Source organism: Micromesistius poutassou (assembly GCF_964030765.1).
Source record: "Micromesistius poutassou genome assembly, chromosome: 10".
NCBI classification, from domain to species: Eukaryota; Metazoa; Chordata; class Actinopteri; order Gadiformes; family Gadidae; genus Micromesistius; species Micromesistius poutassou.
This window is the reverse complement of record NC_140280.1, coordinates 14204329-14227797: the sequence shown is the minus strand read 5'-3', so window position 1 is coordinate 14227797 and position 23469 is coordinate 14204329. Positions and strand designations below refer to the sequence as shown.

At 48.2% G+C, this 23469-nt stretch overlaps 1 protein-coding gene across 2 annotated transcripts in view; it reads right to left on the bottom strand.

Moving 5' to 3' along the window:
• uvrag (UV radiation resistance associated gene) overlaps window positions 1-23469 on the bottom strand; it is a 72546-nt gene that overhangs the window by 32283 nt on the left and 16794 nt on the right. For both annotated transcript variants that reach the window (XM_084474681.1, XM_084474682.1), the window contains exons 8-12: window positions 21831-21957; window positions 15757-15841; window positions 13187-13274; window positions 12707-12767; window positions 9030-9195 (exon numbers count right to left, since the gene is read on the bottom strand). In XM_084474681.1, coding sequence (XP_084330807.1) covers window positions 9030-9195; window positions 12707-12767; window positions 13187-13274; window positions 15757-15841; window positions 21831-21957 — 527 coding nt within the window. The remainder of the gene's footprint in view (window positions 1-9029; window positions 9196-12706; window positions 12768-13186; window positions 13275-15756; window positions 15842-21830; window positions 21958-23469) is intronic.

Genomic DNA, 23469 nt, shown 5'->3' with positions numbered 1-23469 from the left:
TGTAAAGTGTGTTTGTGGAGTGTGTGTTTGAGTACGGTGTGTCTGCATGTGTAGCGCGTTGTGTGTGTGCATGTTAAGTGAAGGGTGTGTGCATGTGAAATGTGTGTGCGTGTGCATGAAGCATGTGCGTGTGTGTGCGTGGTCTGTTCCCCTGGGGTCACTCGTCCATTAATCCTATGTCAGAGCAGACGTGGTGTTCCTCACCTCTCACTCATAGCCACCCCCAGGTGCTGGAGTGGAGGGAGGGAGGGAGGGAGGGAGGAAGAGAGGGAGGGAGAGAGAGAGAGAGAGAGAGAGAGAGGGAGGGAGAGAGGGAGGGAGGGAGGGCTGGGGGCATACCATAGAGAACACACAACTGCCTCTAAAGATCAGTCTCTGAAGTCAGCCGGAACATTCCCAGTACGGAGAAGGTTGGGTTTATCGGTGACCGATTATGTATTTTATTAACCCCACGCTGCATTAAGAATGCTTTGCTGAAACCGGGTTGAGCAGGTCATTATTCCAAATCACCCTTGTATTACCCCCCTCCCCCCCTCCTCCGCCCCCCTCCCCAAAGCAATATTTCTTCAGCGCCATCCAGTTGTGTGTTGTTCAACCAACAGAGCAGCTCGCCCCCCTGCATGGGCCCGAGTGGCCACACAGTGGGACGTCACGTAGCTAGGTATGACCCTGAATGGCAGCCGGGTCCAAGAGGAAAGTGGAAAGAAATGACATGCATGAGGTCATGGCCTTGGACCAGCACATGACCAACAACGAAGGGAGAGACAAACCCAACACACAACACCCCCTGCCTTCTGAAACCCAATATCGCTTACTTCAAGAATCTGTAGTTTGCTGTTGAACATCATGCACAAGGCTGCACACACACATATATATATATTCAGTATAGGCGTGGGTGTACACACACACACACACACACACACACACAAGCTCCGTCATGGTGAGTTGATTAATGACCCCTGTCCGATGCGTCTGAAATCACACTGGTGGGACCCTGGTTCACCAAACACGAGGAATTCCTCTCTGGGACGTCCAGTAAAGTCAAATATATTATTACACACCAGCAGGGAGGATCAGGGAGAGGAAGCAGAGGCAACAGTGGGATTTGGCGCGTGTGTGTGTGTGTGTGTGTGTGTGTGTGTGTGTGTGTGTGTGTGTGTGTGTGTGTGTGTGTGTGTGTGCGTGGGTGTGGGTGTGTGGTGGGGGACAAAGCAGTATTCTGTAGGACGGAGAGGCCAGCCTTGTACTATATGTATGTATGTACTGTATGTGTGGGGGAGCAGCTGAAAAGGGCGTCAGTGAGGAAGAACAGAGGGCCAAATGCTCACATGCCCAAGACTTGAACTCTGGGAGAACAGGATAGTAAGGGAGCATCAGTCCCAGGTCTACAGAGCTTTCAGCGAGAGAGAGGCTGCATCAGTCACATGAAAACAGAGTTGTCACAGACGACTGGACCCCCATTTGATACTTCTTATATACAAACCCTTTTCGTAAATGCATTTGTCCCTTTAATTGAAGGTTGCGATAAAGCCTACAGAAAGCTTTTGTCTTTTTCTACTGAAGAAAAATCTTCACTTAGCATTTAGATCTAAAAGCACAGCTTTGCTAGTTCATTTAATTCGTCTCTCTCTCTCCGTCACACTGTCAGGCGCAGCAGAGCGGAGGTGGAAGATGGATACACCCAGATCAACATTGGAGGGGCCACATTTGCATCCATCTCGGAGACTTGATTATGCAACCCTGAAATGTGCTTTTGTTTAGCCAACGCTTTAGCTCTCCTTACTGCCGGACCCGAAACGATTAAAAAAACGGCAGCGGGTTGGGAGGAAAAAGTACATCTGTCATACACATCCTCCTCATAAAGAAATCCCCTTGTGTGTATGTGTGTGCGTGTGTATTTTTATACCATATCAACCACCCCCACTGTATGATATTAGAGCGCTGCATAGCATGCCATGCCGGGATTTGCGTGTAGACACAAAAATATGTAATTAATAAGTGTCGTTCCACAAGAGAGAACTTTGGAGTGCATCGTAAAAAAAAAAATGAAATCCAAGCACCTGGCAGAAACCTCTGTATCTCTGTGTTGGCATAACAAGACAAGCCCAGTCTGCCTGCCACTTAACCATTGGAGCTAGACATCCCCTTTCTCGCACTCACAGACAACCGGCACATATCAAAGACAGAGTTTCTTGTTAAAAGGCGGAAGCAGTTTTTTCGAGGATGAAGGGATAGATCCAGAGATGGTATGGCATGTCCATTCTGCGGTTGGCTTGCAGCCTCTTTTGTGCCGCTATTTTTCGTTTGCGTGCGCGTTCCCATCGATAAACAGACCTTCTCGAGATAGAAACGTCAGCAGTGCTTCCGTCGGCATTGGCGGAGATGGATACTGCACATGGCGTCTTTAATGACTTCCAATAAAGAGACGTTTTACTGCCTCCACAGACGGACCTGTGGCTATTGTGAGTGGACATGATGTGGTTCATTGAATAAAATAAAAAACATGAGCTCTGCTTTGAAGCACACAGTTGGACACACGCACAATGCACTAGAACTGTCTTTAGAACTGTATCGATAAGAGTCAAAATGGAGGAGAGAGATTACATACGCAAATCTCTTAAAATGGCCGTCCTCCCCTAAAAAAGCAGCAGTTTCTCTAGGCCTGTGGGGAAGAGCGCCGGGCGCGGGGGGGGGGGGTGTCACAGAGCTGTGGCTCACACACGGCTCCTGCATGCGGTGCATGTATCCCTGCCTGTGCACCGCTCAGTGTGTTACAGCGCGAGTGTCTTGGATCTCTGGGGAGCCATTGCGTTCAGTGAGAGGAGTGTACAGGGGAGAAGGGGAAAGGGGGGGGGGGGGGGGGAGGAGGAGGAAACGCTGTGTGGCTGGGTGGTCGGGCTCCGCCGTAATCTGGTTCCTGAACGCGCGGCGGGAATAGTCCCGGTGACTGGCTGACCTCCTCCAGTGTATACAGTGGGCCGGCATCCGCACATGTGTCAGCGAGCCTGTTTAAACAGCTTCATTAAGACTGGGAGAAGTAGCAAAACAACAGCCCAGGATCGTGTGGCCGAAAGAGGGGGGCAGAGCATCGGCCGATATTTCAAGCCCTAGTTGGAGGTGTGTGCGTGTGCGTGTAGGTGTAGGTGTAAGTGTGTGTAGTTATGCATGTGTGTTCTGCGGAGGGAGGGTATCCTGCTATCCTATGCGTGTGTTTTGGTTGACTGTAGTGCATTTGAAAGGGTGGTCGGGTTGAACGGGAGGGGCGCGGAGATGTCTGGAAGTTTCACAACGCCGCTTTAACGTGACGTTCTAAACGGCGTGGAACCATAAATCATCCGGCCCTCGCTTTGACAATAAAAAAAGGGGGGGGGAAAAAAAAAAGAAAAAACACCTGCCACTGCAACTGTCAGAGCCTCAATGGCAGTGGTTGCGGTATAAATCACGGCGGGCTGTAATCTCCAATATCGGAGGAATGATTACACTGAGCATCTGTCAGTGAGAGGTATTTTAATGACCGCCGCTGCGGTCCTCCGCGACTGTTCCTGCCGTCGCGCTGTGCGCCGTCATGGTGTCTCCTGAGCGACGCCGCGTTCCACTCGCCGCGAGCAGCTTGTCGTCTCCGGTTTGCGTCGGGGCCCTTAAGGAAATCCAGGGGCCCCCGTATTCCTCTACTCTATGTCTCACTCCCCCGCCCCTCTCTCCCCACCCTGCAGATCGTGCAGCCCCTTGATTTCTTCTTGTTTTAATCAAAACCAGAGCCGGAGGAGAGGAGCTAGGCCCCGTCCAGAACCCTCCATGGTGTTTATGGGCACGGCGCCATCTTGGGTTATCTTCCCCAATCCGACGGACGAACTGTAATTTGGTTTCCCCCCCTTAACTGGATAACAACAAAACAAATTAAAACACCTATTTACACTGAATGTTCCAACATCACGGTGGTATCAGGTCCGCTTGCAACTCAGTGTCACATGGGTCTAAGCACAAAGCACAATGAGATCGAGAAAGAATGCCCGCGAGAGCGAGGATGTGGGGAGAGATATATGAGAGAGAGAGAGAGAGAGAGAGAGAGAGAGAGAGAGAGAGAGAGAGAGAGAGAGAGAGAGAGAGAGAGAGAGAGAGACTGATAGCGTGAAAGATCCTGTTCTGATAGTCGTTTGTACAAATTCAGAGCTCGTCTGTCCGAGGAAATATGAAAACAGAATTTGATCTTCCTCCACGCTCGCTGGGTCACTCTCTAATTCGCAGCATCCCTCTTCTCACAGGCGTCTCATCCACGGCAGATGCTTCTCGTTTCACGTGTAATGAAAGGTGAACACAGAACCATCAGGCAGGTTACGCAACGGCAGGCCTTCAGCATGATGAGCGGACGAGCCAACTGTACTGGCCTCTCCCTCTCCCTCGTTCATATTTGTCCTTGAATGATAAATATTGAAAGAGCATACAGTAGACCCAAAGAACTTGCGCCGAGCCTCACGTTTCATCTCGTGCGTCTAATTGCGGCCCTTCATAGGAGCGGCCCTTCATAGGAGCGGCCCTTCATAGGAGCGGCCAGGTCTCGTCTCCACACCAAAGGCTTGATCTGTGGACGGCCTGCTGTGTGACCTGGTTGGGGGGGAGCGGGCGCGGGGCAGGGGTCGGTGTGAAGGGCCAGCGTCTCAGCCCGTCCACATGGACCACATTAGGAGACGTGAAGCCCATGCGGAGCCTCATAACAATAACCCTGCTGCCTTTTCCCTTTGAGCCTTGCAAGGTTCCACTCTTCTTATCCAACCTCCCGTGGTTTGCCTGGCACTAACACGAGTACTTCCACCCGCTCTCCCTTTATACTTGATCCAGGTGGTAATGTGTAAATCCCTTCGAATGTATATAAATATATATTTATATATCCCCCCACCACCCACCACTCTCCTTCAAGCTGTCGTGGATAGAAAGAAAAATTGATGAAAAGAAAAGGGAAAGAAGAAAATGGATTGGCATTGATATGTGGGGTAAACCACGGGGCTGTCCAGCGTTTCGCTTTTAATAGCCAGGCTCTGGTCTCAATCACACGGGAGACATCTGGATCGCATCTCTCCCCCCCCCCCCCCCCCACCACACACACACACACACATACACCCATGCAATCAGACACAGCAGGACACGGTTCTCCCCAGGACAAAATGTGGACGCAATGTGTCGTTAAGAGCCCGTCGATTTCAGAGAATGTGTCAGGGATGAGAATGCTGCTAACTCGAAATAGTGATGCGCTTAAGTCAGGCAGAGCATCGACTGGGCAAGTCATGCTCTCCCCATAATTGGAAAGATAAAAATAAAAACACGGGATGTCCAAGAGCCCCGAGGGAAACACGGTTTTAGTTTGGCTGAAAGGATGGTTGTTATCAAAGTGATAGTGATTATCTTAATGTTGGGCTACACCACGGCGGGGAAGGCTAAATCATCTGCCTTTCCCTTGCTAGGATGGTGGGGGCCATTTAGGAGAGCCTCACACCCCACTGACAGATACCGTTTCTGGTATCAATATATTTTCATTTTCGGCCTCTACGACATGCAAAAGTGGACGAAGCAAACGGCTGAAACGTTTGTCCCTCCACAAGTTGGGACTATTACCTACAAGTTTAAGTACAGGGTGGGGGCCCTCGTTACGGAGTCTATTCTGGTTGGGATCCTCAAGCACGTCCTGCCTGCCACACGGAGAGCAACGGCCCTTAACCACATGGCAGGGGCCCCAGGGGATCAGGAGAAGCTTCCTGAAGACCATTACATTTTCCCCGGACCAAAAAAAAAAAATCTCCAAAATATTGAGATTTTGTGTTTCATTCGAGCATGCTACGTGAACGATTGGCTGTCGGGTTAATTCTGCCACCCTTTGAGCTCGCGTTCCTGCATCGCCTAACTCATCATCATTGGCTGCCTCTTTCCGACACTTTAATCGCCAGTCTTTGTACACGTTCCCCAGTTTAGACTGGTTGCTTTCCGTCTTCCCACACATCATTTGGCTGTGTGTCTGCTTACACACGAGGCCTCACGACTCATAAACTTTGGGGGACAGGGGGTGGAGGGTGGGCGGCGGGGGGAGAGGAAGAGCCCGGGAGAGGGGGGGGGGGTGGTGAGGAGGGGTCATCCGAGCGTATGGGGCTGCTCAGCTTTCGAGTCGGGTCCGGGTTCACAGAGCGCCCTTCTGTCCCGACACCCACAGACTCCCAGCAGGTTTATTGTGTCTGACAGTGTGAAGGTAAATATCCTGCACTGTGGGCCTGGGAATCCCAACGGTGTAGACACACCTTTGGACCACGGGGCAATGACATACCACATGACCCCCAGACCCCCAGTCCCCCTCCCCCCGCCACGCCGAATCAGACTCAACACCTGCTGTCCGGACTCAAAAAAACGAGAGAGTTGGGTGCTTGACTGCGATGACGTCTGATTCTGATCGTACAGCACATCAATACTCCTGTGTGCCTGCACACGCACAACATGCGCGCACACACACACACACACACACACACACACACACACACACACACACACACACACACACACACACACACACACACACACACACACACACACACACACACATGAACCTAAGCATTATTCGTCTCGTAATGCTTAGCAGATGTCGGATAGGGAATCGTGTGCTTGTTTACATGTCTCCATCTCACACATGTACTCAACATGCATGTGTGTTGCGGCAGAATAAAGCCCAGACTGACAACATTTGTTCTCAACTTGTTCACTATTAAAAGACCGCTGCAAGGTTATTCTAGTTTGCGGGCTGCGTAGTAGTCTGCGTCGCGAGCTAACATGTTGAGACGCACAAAGTGTAGCTCTGGAGAGACTTATTTGGTCCGGAGCCCCATTATTATGACTGTTATTAACGTGGCTGGCCATGTGGCCTGGAACTCCTCTCCTTCCCTGTCCTTAATTCACTATAATGAGTCGGCTCTGGGTTTCAAAGGCTTACCCCCGCCTTCGCTGCCAACAAGACAACAGACAGCTTTACACTCCGCAGAAAGAGTCCAAGCACAAGTGCTTGGAACTAAAATAATAATGATATTGTTTTAATTGCGAGCGTGCAATAATCGCCTACGAAGAATTGAATCTAAAAAAGGCACTGATCTGAATGTCTCCAGATATTCTATTATTAACAGATAGATTCTATATTGACAATAGGGACATAATGCTGCTGTGTTGTATCATAGGGCTGTCCTGTTACTGACGTACATTGGGGATAGGCTTTGCATACTTTAAAGGCAAGTCATTTGAACAGGCTGTGTGCGGACAGGAATCATGGCACAGCGACTGAAAGCATCGCGTGGCAAAGCATAATCCAGAGCCGGTGCATCTTTCACCTAAATACTTCTCTCAGTCTCCTTCCAAGAGCATTGAACCTTCCCTTACTAATCACTTTTTAAAAAAAATTACACACATAACCAGCACTAACAACACTGATTATACCAATTTCCCCATCATTCTCCCACCTCTCTCCCTTACAGAAAGTGGGGTCATCATGCATGGAATGCCTGAATGCTCCAGTTGCTGCATTCCTGACGGTGTCTGCGTGCCGCAAACGTGCAATTATTCACAATGCAGTATGATCGTGCAAGGGTTTTCACCTCGGCTCACTGCATAGTAACGGGTAACCATAGCACATCCAAATAATAATTGAATCTCTGTGGGGGCGATGAGGTCGGTGGAGGCACTCTTCCGTAGCCTCACGTGAGAATTCTGCTTATCGTTATCTGCCACTTTTCAACATGCACATTTCTCATAAATCAAGACCGTAAATAATTCAGCAATCATAGAAAATCTAATAAAATCGTTATCCAAATTCCAAAAGGTACAAAGCAAGGTTGACTGTAGCCCAGAGGTGCTGTAAACACACGCAATTTCGAAAGTCTCAAACAATGCGCTGTGTTACAAGACACAACCGCCGTACTGACATATGTACCAACAGGTATTGGTTCCATCCTTAATGTCCTCCACCTTACCTGTAGGCATCCTGGATCAAGAAACCTATACCATCTCCTTCATGATATGCATCTGTATTTTCTATGGTTTCGATAAAATATTCTGCTGAATGACAAAGAGTAGGATCTATTGATTATGTATGGACAACAGATGTTTCACACTACTTCTCCAAAGGCCTCTTGAGTCTACAGTTTACACTGCTGTCAAAACCTTTTAAAGGATTGACCAAGCTGAGCATAAGCAGACATTTTTGATGCACTCAAAAAACAACGGGATATACAATTCTGCATGATGTTTATTGGTAGAGACAGCCACGATTACTTTGGACCGCATTATTGATGACAATCACATCTTGTTTCAACTGAAAATTAAATGTTATGCCAAGATACTTGGATATCTTGGCATGTCAATTCACATGTTTTGATTCAACTAATTTATAAAGGGTTTAATGCATTCAAAGTTATTGATTTCAATGTGCATTAACATTACAATAATCAAGAGGGGGAAAAAAAAACGATTGATTCTTAGTCTACGGCATGGACTGGGCTTAATTATATTATGTATCTAAACAACGTTGCAAAAAAGTTATCAACTTATTCTGGTGTTCTTCTGAAGCTTGCATACACTCGGTAAAGATATGCCTTCAAACTGAAAAAAAATCTGGAAATCCACTGATAAAATGTTCCAGAGAAAAAGATTCCTATACCAGACCGCTCCTGCACGCATACCAGGCTTGTGCACATCGAACAAGGCCACAAACGATCTGACGGCTGGAGAGAGCAAAGGCTGTATTGTGAGGAATGCAGAACTACAACTGGTTCACAAGCCAAGGAAATACTTTGGCAGATTTCATTGTTCTTCAGGATTTCAGTAAAACAAAACATATATTCAGTCATATACTTTGGAATTGATTTGAATAAGCTGATTGGAAACCTCCTCGAGAAGACACGCAACATTCACACGCACACAAGCAAATGCGCACACAGATTCAATATCAGAACCGTGTAGATTGATGATTGAGTTGGTCAATGCGTTCAAAAGCAATTCGATCCACTTACTCTCTCTCCTTCTCCGTCAGCCGGTCGGTGATGGTGTCCTTGATGGAGGACCGAGAACCCTTGTGGATAACCGGATACCGTAAAGGGATCTGGAGGAAGCAGGACACCATCAGGACCAGGTGCGCCGTGTAACCGAGGGCCACTGCCACGCTGCCGTCATCCTTTGCTGTGATGAGAGAAATGGAGGTTGCAGCTGTTTAAAAACGTGAAATCATGGCACTTGGCATCCGAGCATATGGATCAGAGGCGCCATGCTTGTTATTGAACTAATCAAAAAGAATCAACACGCAAAACTGATCCACAATGGGACATCTGATCCGAGATCAAACATCTTCAAAGCAGACAGTCAATGCCATTCTGTCTGCTGACGTGTTGGGGATGTGCATTCATTATGTGAAGAAATAAACTCTCAGAACATAATCCATGTCCACATCTTGTGAATCCAAACAACATTATATACAGAAAGGGCTGAATCAAGCAGAAGACTATTTGGGAAGTATTCACAGAAGGAGGCTGTTGTATTTATGTGGGAAAGTATGATGAGAATCACAAGACATAGGGTTTCGGTGGCAAGACGGTGGCAAGTTCTTGGCCATAGAAGTCTATGGCCAAGAACATCTTGTATACAAATTCCTAACTAAATCGAGGAAATTTGTCCTAGAGAAAGACGGTTTGACAGGGTAGGATGTTGAGTGTTGGTTAAAAAGTAAAAATTATTTCAAACAGCTCACAAGTAGTTATATACCACAACAATGCCCAACCACCTGAGGCAGTCTTGAATTGCTCTGTTTTCGTCGGTTTTGAAAGAGCAGAGAACCACTATACTGAATACAAATGAACTTGGCATGCCGGGCTTGTTTTTATCTACATAAAAGAGATGTACACTTTTTGTTGAATTTTTGTAGTCAAATTGTTGCAAACATGGCAACGCAGGCAATTGTGGTATGGCATTTTTTTCTCCCCGCCAACTTATAAGAATGTCAGGTCAGCGTAAGGACAAAGAAACTGACGCTCAACCTTGGGGTGCAAACTTTGACGGACAATTATGCTAGGGACAGGTAGGGCTTAAGTGTTTGAAAAAGATACTAATAATAATGAAAAAAAAAAAAAAAAGACTTTCTCCCCCTGGTGAGAAAAGCACATCCATTGACCCCGAGCCCTCCTGGTAATGTGGAACATCCTCCCTTGCAGCCTCAGGACGCCTCAGACAGACAACCCGTCCAGACGGCTCTAGACTTGATCATGCAGCCTCTGCCACGGACCCCACACTCAGAGAGAGCAGAGGTCAGCCCAGAGGTCAAGTGCGGGTCAGGGGGGGGGGCGGTTCTTTTCTCCCACGTTATCTCCCATTTATCTCTGACATTTGCTAACAAACCGCACCACTCATACCGACCGCCCTCACAACCACACGACTCCAGCTCACAGGGAGAAACGCCCAGATGGGAGATGGGAGTTAGGGAGTGAAATGTCGGTTAGGATGTCTTCGCACCGTCTACCCCCGCTCCCCGCATGCCTGGTGCTCTACTCACTGCTCAGTGTCCGCCTCATCAGGGCGTGGAGGCAGGGGCAGACGCAGGGCTTTGCCAGGGAGGAACAAGCCACCGCGGCAAATACACATCGACTGTCAACAACAGCGGTGCGGTGATTTGCGGCAGGCCTGGCGGGTGTTTGAGCTGAAGGCGGGAGGGATGGCGAGAGGGAGGCAATAAAGAGCTCTGTACTTCCTTTCTTTATTAAGGAATTTCAGCAGGTGGGATGTCCGGACAGCGGCGGGGGGGCGCAGAAGTGGCGATGGGATGATCCTGAATTATGGACTCAAGAGTGCCCCCCCCCCCACCCCCCCCGCCCCAGCTGTGAGGGAAGTTCAGCACGGGAACACGCAAACGTTTAATCCCAAACGTTCCCGAGGATCCCCAATATTCCTTCAAAACATTGAATCCCATACAGACTGACCGATTAAGTTCCAGGGACATTATTTGATCCCCAAAAACGTCCCTGCTAGGGGGGGTAGGACTTTCCAAAGGTTCAGGATCCTTGAGGGCGGGGCTTGCAGCGCTGAACATTTCTGATTGGTGGAAGACTCGCAGTCATTTTAACATCTGCAGCCGCAAACCTTCAATTTTTTTGTTCACTTCGAACGGCAGTAGGCTAAATCACAGTCTTCTTATTGCATCCATAGTGGTTAACTACATTCATGTAATCATCACTTTCTGTTATATGTGTGATCATTCATCTGGATAGCAGTCGGGCGCTACAAGCCAGTGTTTACTTGCAATGCGGGACATGAGGATAGGTTGCAGCTGATGGTGCAGATGATATGGGGGCTACACCTCCTGGTCAGCAGGAGGCCACAAAACAGTTTGAAGCCATGAAGTCACCATCACTCACGTTTAACTGTTCAAGTAAGGTTTTCACTATCAATGTTTTTCTTGCTGAATAGAATGTCGTATTTCAGCCAAAAGGCTCCATTTCGAACGCTCTAAATCTATCTACTATGCATTCATCCAAAACCATTAGGCTTATCAAGGTGGTCTTTTATAAAACTCTCGCCACAATGTTCTCTTTGGACAATACGACATCCCCTATGGCCATCCACATTTTCTGTGGAGGCCAACACCACGATTGAGCAGGCCTGCTGCAGATCTTACCCTTGATAACTTCTCAAGTCTATGGTTGAACGACCGCTTCTTGGAACACCAACATTGTTGAACGGCGTCCATTGGTCAATTATGCGAGTGGGGAGAATTGGGAGAGCGTAAAGTATTTAGAAGGGGTTACACAACCTCAGGAACACATTTCATCGTCTCTCTCTGTTGAGTTTGGTCTAAAGCACTATTTTTCTTCTTAAGCCATACGAACAGCCAGGGTAACTATATTCTGGAGATGTGGAAAATAAGGCTTCGGGTCCTGACTCTCACCATTGGAGCCCCGTCCAAGCGGTTCAGATGCACAGGAAGCAATTTTTTGCATTCTTGGATGATGAGGAGCACTTTGAGTGGCCTGATGTATTCTAAGCTTCCTTCCAAAATGGGGTTGGTGAATTGTTATGTTCTAACCTTTTTCAGTTGCTGCTTTTCTACCCTATCATGGTACTTAATCTGACCCGAACACACACACACAGACACACACATCTACCTCACCCACCCCTTTGCTCAGGATCACATGGATATGTGTGTCAAACAAAGTCTTTGTCATAGCAGCATATTTACATTACCGCCCAGCGGAGGCTGGCTCTTCTCAGGTTTGGGAGACAAGAGGATGGGATCGTGTTTATTGTGGGCAGATAGTGGTTTAGAAACAAGACTCCAGTAGGTGGTCAACACAGAGCCGAGACTGCATGGCTGCAGCACACAGAGTATCCAGTCCTGTTGTGAGCTTTCCGTTAAAGACAGACTTGATGAGCCTTTTTAGAGGACTAGTGAGTCCCTGCATGTTTCAGGATGGCATTTGTTAACGGTCTTCTGAGGGCTGTAAAACTGCACCATTACGCAAGTTGGAAACTATTCTACTAAAATTAGTGTTTTTTCCACCATTCCATGTACACTGCCTACGCAATCGTATTTATATCAAGTGTCCTTTAAAAAGGACATTTTATTGCAATAGAAAAAAACGGGATGAGACCCGAGGCATGGAGGCATCTCTAACATGGAGAGCCAATCAGGCAAGATGTCTCTTACCTTGGAAGTCCTCCGAGTTGGGCAGCTTGACTCCACAGATGACGTAATCCGACTGATTTGCCTGTGGATTTAGGTGTGTAGCTTCAGATTAAAAGGCAATGACAAGGACAAAGTAAAAGACAAGAACACGAGACAAAGTCTGTGGGTTAACCAGGAGTAAGGCAGCAGGGGGAAAGCCTTTAAATGATTCCAGACTGATTCTGACCGCTGCTGGTGGCATTCAGAGTATTGTTCATATATATTTTTTTACTTTTATGGAAAATCAAATTGAAAAAGATATTGGTTGGAAGCCCTCGTGGAATACCAAGGGGCTGGTAACGGGCAATCATGACAATAAAAGAGAATTATCCTACACAGGATCCAACAACGTTCTTTTAAGGAATAACATAATGCACGTTTATGACCTTATGCTTTACATTTCTCCTCCATTCCATGAGCGGTTTCCCAGTTTCAACTCCGAAAGCCGCCTTGCTAACTCACCACAGTGATGGGGTAGATGTAGGACAGCTCGGACAGGAGCTGCCGACAACGGAAGGTGAGCTGAGCGTTGGACTTGAGGAACTGCTCCCTGGAGAGACAGCGGATGGGGGGGGGGGGGGGAGGTCAGAAAGAAGGTAAGTAGGGGTTGGTTGGAGAGAGGGAGACAAGAGCGAGACACATGGACGACACTCTTAGTCACTGGACCGGGCTGAGACAAAGGCCATAGTCTTTGGTTGTTGACGGTGACGTCGATGGGGCTGCGGGGGGAGTATGTGTGCCTGTGTGTGAGTATCTGTGTGTGCCTTGGCAGGAGGGACGAGAAGAGTTGTCATCCCGCCGAGAGAGTGAACGACGGTGAACGTCATTCTGTGAGGGGGAATTAGCCGACAGTTGAGGAGGCACCGGGGAGGAAGAGTAGAAATGCATGCGGGACCGACTTGAATTCAGAGGAAGTCGGGAGTGTGGGTGTGCGTGTCGGGGGGGGAGACAGAGGAGGGTAGAGTATATGTATGTAGTGTAATGGGCTGTGACAGCACACTCATGTCAGTCTCCCTACACTAAGCCGCCCATTACATGAGAGTCTAAGAGTGAAACAAATGGCGTGTCAGTGCAACGGGCCGTCCGCTTCTTCTTAACCCTGGGAGTGATTGATTGAGTCGTGAAACCGATTTGCGCTCTGGCTTTCTCTGCCCCGGTCGCTCCGTGTCAGTTCAGTTTGGTGTCGTTAAATTTTTTAAAAGTTGGTTAAGCCCTGACTAAAGATTTCATATCATAAATAAATGACCAGACTGTGTCTGAGCGGCTTGGTTCTGGTCATTGTGAGAGAGGCTCCGCTGCCACAGCAAGCCAAACCGCTCAACCACTCCATATTCCTGCGTGACAGCGCTCAATCCCGCCCTGAGCCGCGTTGAGCACCAGGCCCCGCGCCCCGGCCTTCCCCGCTCGACGACGACCCTTGATGTACATCGATTCATCTTACAGGGTTTCCAAATGCAGTTGTTTTGTAACACCAAATGAAAAGCCCTTCACCTTAAATCTTTTTAAAACATTGCGCGCAACGGGGCAGCGTCGAGGAACGAACCGCGAGGCTTTCATCCCCTCGATATTAGCCCCTCAGATATTTGCCACAACTAGAGTCTCAATTAAGAAGCTATTTCTCGAGCTCTATATTCCCAAACGTCGGCGTTATTGTATACAGAGGGCGAGAGACATCTGGTGAATGGCGGTTCTCCTCGGTTCCCCCGTTTAATACTGGGAACAGTGCCTCGGCACCGGTTAGGGGTCCACGTCGAGTCTTTGATGAAGAGAGAAGATGAAAAAAAGGAAAAGATGAAAAGGCGGTTCACGGGGGGAAGACGTTATTGAATACGATGCGTTCTTCCCCTCTGTGTTCCTATCCTTCCACTTTATTTTTCTCTCTGGCTTTTGTTTGTGGTCGACAGGCAACATATCATTACCCTCTGTTGATGCCGTTTTTATCATGCGACAGAAGAAGACATAGGGACTAGTGGTCCTGACCGCTTGATCATACCGTCAAAAGAATTCACTCATCCCTATCTGGCAAGCTCTTCCTAACCAAAAACACACAGACCCAAACGCAGGGCTTTTGCCATGGATGTATCTTTATGTAGATATGATCGTTTTGCGTCAGCTTCGTTAATGAAGAGGTCAGGTCTAGGTTACTGGTGTATCCCTTTAGCTTAGTTAGCCTCAAAGCACTTTACAGGCCGGCATTATAATACACAGCTTAACCTTCAGCCCTGAGAAGGGCCTCCTGGAAACCCAGTGGGAAAAGGAACCTTGGAGGAGAAGGAGCAGAAAAGAGGGATCCTAGCTTCAAGGAATGCCTCGACCTGCAGCAGGCATAACGACCGTGAAATGCAATATGACATATAATGGCAGGTAAAAATAACAGTAAGTATAACATTGGAACGTTCTACGGGCATCTAATGCATAGACTACGTCCAACCACCGTTTCTTATGTTAAATAAAATACAACAAGACATCAAGAACCAACTAGGCTAAATGAAAGCTTCGGAGAATTCACAGAGCAGACACTGGGCAGATGCAGAAGTGTCAGTGTTCATTTCCTCTGAAAAGTACTAATTTCCTTGGACCCTGCTAGTGTTTCCCGGGTCGAGGCTGAACTACCCACAGTTGCCAGGTACGCCGGAGACCAAAAAAAAAGCGGTGACTCGTATGCGGAGGTCGGGGCGGGCTTCAGCCGGCCACCCTCCGCGTCCCCCTTAGGCTAAAGTAAACAAGCCCTTCTTTTAGCAGAGTATTCATAGTCTCTAGTTAAAAACACACAAATAGACACCCTCCGCTCAGCCCTAGAGACCCCACCCACACTTGTTTTTCTCAGAAGGCATCACAATGTCTTCTCAAAAATTGTTCAAAACAACTGACTGGCATAATGGACCACTTCATTCAGCGCAATGCAACCTGGGTAATCGCTCACAGATTGGCTGTTCGCTTTGGATGGGGAGGTAAAAAAAAAGGGACCCGTTTGTGTTTGGAGTGTATACAAGCAGAGATAAAGCGATGGCTAATTACAGGTTCATATATACCTCTTGGCGGTGCATTCCTTCTGCTGCTTGGCTAAGGACTCCTTCTCTTCCTCCAGACTTTGGCGCTGAAAGGAGAACGCTTCCTCTGGTGAGAGAGATAGCGAACGAGAATGATAGAGAACGAGTAAGGGACAAAGAGACACACAGAGAGACACAGAGAGAGTAAATTGCTATGTTCTGGTAAATGTGCACAGGTGGGTGGGCCAGCTCCTGGTTCTGTGCCATCTGCCGTTGAAGTTTTCTGACATCAAATAGACCACGTTCGATCAGACACAACCCATTTCCTTTTTGACACATAAAAAAACAACACAGCATGTGTAAGATGATTACAGGATTTGTCAGAGGGTGTAAACACAGAGCTAGGCAAATAAACAACACTGTGCAGATAAGGACAATACTTGATACAGTTGGCAGACGGTTTGTGTCTCAACCATCAGCCTGGAAAGGCCGAAACGCTTGGATCTGATTATACAATCAGAACCGTACACACAAGTCAACAAGTCAACGCAGCTTGGCTGCACAGGCCAACCTTCCAGAGAAGCCTAGAAGAGCTTTTTTTCCGTGGAGAAGCGAGAACTTGTCTTGAACTGCAACACCAAAGTCACCTCGAAGAAAAAAGCGAGAAGATGGGGGGGGGGGGGGGGGAAGAAATAAACAAAAGAGCGCATCATGGTAAAGGAAGGGGGCTTAGGGTTTTGGAATGTGAGGAGAGCGGCCTTGAAGCTGCCATCAGGCTGAATGTCTGCAGACAGGCTGAGCTTTAACGCTAATATCGTGGGCCATCACTCATGCGGACCTCAGGAGCCTGCCTTCTCCCAAACTACTTCCTGTTCATGAAGGCCGCTTGGCTGGAGACGAGACGCTACGAGGATGGGGGGGGGGCCGCCACAAGGAGTTAGGTAGAGGAGAGGGTCAGGGGAGCCGTGTGATGGGGGGGGGGGGGGGGGGGTGATGCTGGTGCTGGTTATGGTGGTGTTCGCGACGGGACGCGGTGTCGATCTGATTAGAAGCCCAGACTGATGCAGCGGGGGAGATTAAGTCTGTCAGGTTTCAGATTAGACTACAAAGTTTTCCCGTGAACACTTTTGATTTTTCCTTTGCTTTTTTTGTTGTGTTCTTTTTTTTTTTGTATAAACACCGCACGGTACGGTAGAAATAAGCCCGGCCTTTGCAGTATTCATCTATCATAATTTCACCCTTTCATCCTTCTGAAGCAATCCAGCAGGAACACATCACAACACGGCTCCATGGCTGAAAAAAACAAATGCAATGTACTGTATCACAGCGGCACTCCGGCTCTCTGGACAGGATGGGTCTGTTTTTGTGTTGTGGTTCGCACGCATCCACAAAGGTTTGGCTATTTTCCTCTAATTAGGATGATCTCTCCTGTGGGAGGATGGTACCCATTAGGGGTGTTATGGTTCCCTCAAAAGTACCGTACAGGATGACACGCATGGGTCGGCCGGCAGACACGCAGCGTTCGGGACAGATGGAAATACAGTATGGCAGACCCAAAAAAAACAGCAACCGGATTTTAGCACATTTTGGAGTCCCAGCCATAAAATAACTGTAAAACACTGGTACTTTATAGTAGCAGGATTTATTATACTTTTTTTTACTATAGTATACACAGCCAGTACCGAACCGAAATCCATGACCAAAAACCGTGAGTGGGTTTTCACTCGCCTGAACAGTTACACCCTTAGCATACACACTGCACATTCAACACAGGCAGAAGTGAAAGTTACACATTCACAATCTAGCTTTTAGATATGGTACCAAAGTACAAGGAGATCTTTTTATATATGATATAGTGCAGCAGTTGTTTAGTTTGGACGGTACCCAGAACTAAGCTGCCGTTCCAAGCACATCTGAGAATGGGGCGTACCAACAGTGGGTCATTGATGTGTACAAAAGATGTATTCCTATTGGATATTCAAACAGTAAGGCAAAACAGCCAACAGGACGCAGCGGAAAGGTGAAACAAAGGAATGCCTTTCCAATTCCAGTGTAAAATATTACGAATATAACAATAGTCTTGTCATTTAAACCAATATAATATTAGTGAACAGGGCATTTACCAAGCCCTGATAAGGGTTCAGGTATGTAGTATGGAGCTGTGATTATGGTCACTGTAGCACTGTAGCGGGGGGGGGGGTGTCTTAGAAAGTCATTAGGAAGCTAAAACTGCAGTAGCCACAAGCCCATGTCCTCAATCAAGATGGCAGCCGCAGCACAGGATGTGGCTGGGTAGGGCTGAGGGGGTTTGGCTTCTGCAGGGAGGAGAGAGGCTAACGAGAGCCTAATGAGGACCTAACAATGATGACTTCAATATGAGACCTCATGACATCCCCCCCCCCCCCCCCTCTTCCCATTTCCACTGGACATTTATTGGACCGGGGGAAAGTGAGTAGCGTTTCGCTGGGCGAGAGTAACTAGTACAGTTTATTAAGTACAATAAACGCCCGACACAAACATGATTTATGCCATCTGGCTGGGACAGCATTGACGGCGGTGCCTGTGAAGGCGGAGCGGGAGACGCTGTTGGTCGTGGCTGAAAAGGAGGAAATCCAGACCTTGATACGTAGTTCTGAGACACAATCCAATATATCGTTTTGATGCACAAATGATGTGAAATCCGAATCGAAATATGAAAATGACACAAAGCCGTTGTGTTAAGCTAGCCTACCATCTTTGTGGTATTTATGACACTCACCATGGGAAAGAACAACAACTCATATCCTCAAATGTACACTCCCTGCCAGAGTTCAGCGTTGCTGTTAATCAGCGGGTATTGAAGGGGTGGCTGTTAACCTGTCAGGAGGATACAGTGCCTCGTGATGCATGAGCCTTTAAAAAGTTCTAGGCTGCTCGTGCAGCGGGGTGGACTTTCGCAAGTCTCTGGCACATCCGTCAAAAGCATCCAAGACAATCATCCTCTCCGCATCTGCAAGGATATTGGTTAAGCTCTGCAGCGCTTAACCACACACACACACACACACACACACACACACACACACACACACACACACACACACACACACACACACACACACACACACACACACACACACACACACACACACACACACACACACACGTTTGGGTTGGTTTTCTGCTCCATTTGTTTTGAGTGGAGTGGGTTTCCTGAGAATAACAGGGTTGCATTTTGCCGCGATGGCTGATAAGGGTTAGCACAAGCGCTGCTCAAATGCCACCGATGGCCGCAGCGCGGGAGACAGGAAGACCACACTGTGCGGTACGGGCTGGGTCCTGGGAGCGAGACAAAAGGGATCAGAGCTCGGCCGTGGACACAGAATACCCCCTGAAGGGCCATACAGCGTTTAATGGCACTCTGTGACCGTACACTTTATGGAGCCAGAATGGGCTCGGGTGGAAGCTGCACTTTAATAAAGAACAGGGGCCGGGGGGAGTGTGTGGAAAATGACAGCCTCCTGCTGACAATGAACAGAGAAACGGTCTCCAAGGAAGTTGATGATAGTTGAAAATAATAGATGTGTCTGAAACCGGGCTGTGCAATAAAGCCACCCAGCCCGGTCCAGCCGTGGCTAACCTTAAATGTGCACACCCTCGCACGTGTTTGGCCAGACGAGCCACGTCTGAGGTGACTCATTCTATATCACTGACACCTCCTGATGCAGCCTTACGGGCATTCTGGTGAAGGTCCAAATCCAATCAGACTGCATTAACTCCCGTACACACCTGTCGGCTAATGGTATAATTAACGTGCAAGTTATTTCCCAGGCCGGGGCCGAATCGCAAACGTTTACGTTAACGTTCATACAGTCGACGTGAGTAATATATGGGAAGGCAAACAGCGTGTTCTGCGGGATGTGAGCTATGAGACCCCTGGGAAGAGGGGAGAAGGAAAACATCTCACAGTACCATAATTTTAGCCTTAGTTCCTACGCATAGCCCCATAAATACCTTTGCATTCTTGGACTAGGCCGCGGTACTTTTTCTTCCCTTGTGTTTTCTAATAAGCACCTGTCCTTTCTGGAGAAGGGCCATGAATGGGATGTGGGGAAGGGAGGGCATGGAGTTCCTTTGGCCATAGACTGACTGGTGACAGGTAAAGAGGCAGAAGATTAAGGGTCATTTGTCAGGATCGAGGAACAAAGAAACCAACCCACGTTCTACACACACAGCTTTTATTCCTTTTGGTGTGTGTGTGTGTGTGTGTGTGTGTGTGTGTGTGTGTGTGTGTGTGTGTGTGTGTGTGTGTGTGTGTGTGTGTGTGTGTGTGTGTGTGTGTGTGTGTGTGTGTGTGCCGCGCCAATCATTAACAGCCTCCATCACCGCTCTCGGTGGACGTCTGCGGTGCCCTGTCTCGAGGCCAAACAACAGCTAGGGTTGATCCATGGGAATCCCGGGGAGCTGTTTGTGCACAGTGCGCTCAGACAAACACAGCCAGCGGGGACGCACGCACAGGTCCCAGCGCTGCGTTTCGTCCGGGGCCTTTGAAAGGCGCCGCCCCAGAAACCACACAAATGTTTCTGCTCTTAAGTCGAGACGGGCTCTGGATGGTGAGTACCCTGTAAAGTTCAGCAGCCAGCTTGCGTTTGATCTCTCGGGTCTATAAACGTCTCGCGCGCCAAGGATGCTGCGGTAAAGTGTAGCACGTTGCCGAGCGCAGTTTGACCCCTCTGCCCGCCGTTTAACGCCCTGGCGCGGGTTTGCTTGCGAGAGCGCCATGGGAAGAGCCCAGTGGATGGTCCCCTTCCTCAGGGGTCTGTTGAGGGAGCCCTCATGATTGTGCCCAAAGATCAGGCGAAGAAGAAAAAGGCGTTTCTATAATACCGCATGATTAATGTTTGTTTTATGTCAAAGTGCACCGCAAAACTAAATACCATCCTTTGTGTATGCGTACGCATTCAAACTACAGAGATTATTTAAGTTTGTGTCGTGCATTTACTGTTTGTGCATGGGTGTGTGTGTGTGCATGTACGTGCGTGTGTGTGTTGCGCATCACCATTAAAGTAACTTTGGATTCTTTCCGAAGGTTTGCACTGCAGAACTCCCCTTCATTGTCAGACATGACAGAGGGCCAGGAGTATTGAGATAGGTGCCATATAGTTAAGCACATCTGATTTAGAGCACCGCTGAAACCAAAGGCATTCCTCAATACAATACAGGTGTAGATAGTGTGTGCACGTGGTTGTGAGCATGTGCATGTGTGTGTGTTCGTAACACGAACCCAAGGTCAAGTATGGTGACCTTTGACCTGGGATTACTTACGCAATCAGTTTACTCAATAGAGGTCATGGATATTTTCACACACCACACTTTCTAACATGTTTACCAATCATACCGTGAAAGAAAGATCACTGCAGACTCAAAAGAAAACGCACAACATCTTCACCACATCAAGATGTTTACTTTTGGCCGCCATTGTTGCTTGATCGATAATCAACGGTCGGTGTGTGCAGCAGAATGACATCAGCCCCGTCTACTCTACTCCCTTCTGAGATGCGAGGAGGAAAAGTTTCGGATGAATCTCCGTTGAGGGACCATGACGTCGCTGCGCTCAAAGGTCACCGACCGACCACACTTTAATCTCAGAACGCAAACAAAAGCCCACTTTAAACAAAGCGTCCGCTGGGAGCCAAACACGACCAGGCCGCGGCCCCGCTCCCGGGAGACCGCTTCTCTCGTGGTTGCCGGTGGTGGTTCACGTGTCGCTAGGGCTGTGCAAATAATTTAATTTCGATTGCGATCTCCGAACTAATATAATCAAGTTGAAAACAACTTTTTATGCATTTATTTTTTTATTAATTAAATGTTTGAAATATTTCTAAATTATTTTCAATTTGGACTTTGGATTTTCTATCGTGTACTTTTTTTTTAAATGGGAAATTTTAAAATCTGTTAGCTGTTTTTTTGGAGAGAAATGCTGAATAAGTGCATCATGTTTCAAACTCAATAAATAACCGTTATATAATCCTGATTTCAATATTGACCAAAATATTAATTAATAATATAATTAATAATATTATTAATATAATATGTAGTTTGTTCTTTCCCCATAACGGCGCGGCCCCACGCGTCGCTACCTTTCTTGTGGAGCGCCGCCCGCTCCTTCTGCCGCAGGTCCGTCTCCCTGCCCAGCGCCTTCCTCTGGCGCTGCAGCTCGCTGCGCAGCACGCCCAGGCACAGCTGCATGCACTCCCGCTCCTTCTTCTGCTCACGGGGCCGGCGGGGAGCGGGGGGGGGGAGACGCTGATTAATACTGATACAACGGAAATACAATGCTCTTATCGACTCATCGGAACCAGTTCAGAGAGAGATGAGAAATGGGTTAAACAGGGTAATGTTCCTGATTCATTATTTATATTTAACTATATGGAAAGGCCAAATGTACAAATGTGGATATAAATAAAGATAATTTAAATGAACCGTATAAATACAAGGGAAAAACATAACAGCTCAGATCATCAATTGATCATGCTAACCAAACTGAAAAATGTATATCAGTAACATTTAAAGTATGGAAAAACAACAACACATACATGATGGAACAGGTATAAAACTATGTTTTAAGACAGAGGAGGACACTGCAACACAATCGCAACAATACCTCACCTCACCCAGCACACATGGCCTCACCTTTCCTAACCCCCCCAACACTAGAAGTGATAAAGACGGAGGCACGCAGTATAACTGTCAAGGAGGAGCACACACGCGAACACGTGGGCCAAAGACGGCAGCACACAGAAGAGACACCGCCAAAATACCGGGCCCTCTCCCAAGACGCAACACCCAGGTAGGAGTCCATCAGCCCCAGATGATGGACACCCCCCCCCCCCGGTCTATCTAACCATCACCATTGGCTAGATAGACACCGCGTTCCCGGGGACAGCAGGAGATTCTTTGATAGAAGTGGAGGGCGGCTGCAGGTCATTAGCAAAACATCCATCTACCTTTCACGGGGGGACAGCGCCTGCATCGCCGGCCCCACTTCAACCACTCTATCTACTGGCTAGGGGGGAGTGAAGTGGTGTGGGGGAAATCTAATGCGGAACAGCAGCGGCTGTGGGAAGGTGCTGATGGGAGCGGTATTGTGTATAATAATAATGTGCATGATGTCGCGTACAATATTTACATTCGGTGGATATGGGAGTGGGGGGTGTGGACAACTTTAAAGAGATGTTGAAGAGTGTGGAAGGCGGGCAACCGATGGAGCGATGACACGTCCGAGAGAGGGAGGAATGTCGGGCTGTGGCATCACACGCACCCACCTCCAGATAGCCATCTTTGAGAGGAAAAATACCTCTTTCTTCTTCGGGTCTTCTGAGGGTTTGTTGGGGGAAAACAGGGAGCCGTCACAGCGAGACGGCCGATAGGGCCTCCATCTCCTGCCTCCTTTTAATGTGTCGGACCCTGATGCTCACACACATGCTAACAGCCACCGGCTTTGGCACGAACCACCAAAGCCTCCTCCTACACTTTCACTGCCAGAGCGGCGAGTTGACAGATAGGTCATGTCCGCTATGTGTGGGGGGTGGGGGGGGGGGAAGAGAGAGAGAGAGAGAGAGAGAGAGAGAGAGAGAGAGAGAGAGAGAGAGAGATGGAGCTAGAGAGAAAGAGACAGAGACTGACTGTAGTGAACATCAAATGGCAGTCGGTCAGCTGAGTAAATATGCAGCAGACATGGGGTGTGGTGGGGGTGGCTGTGTGTGTGTGTGTCTTCCT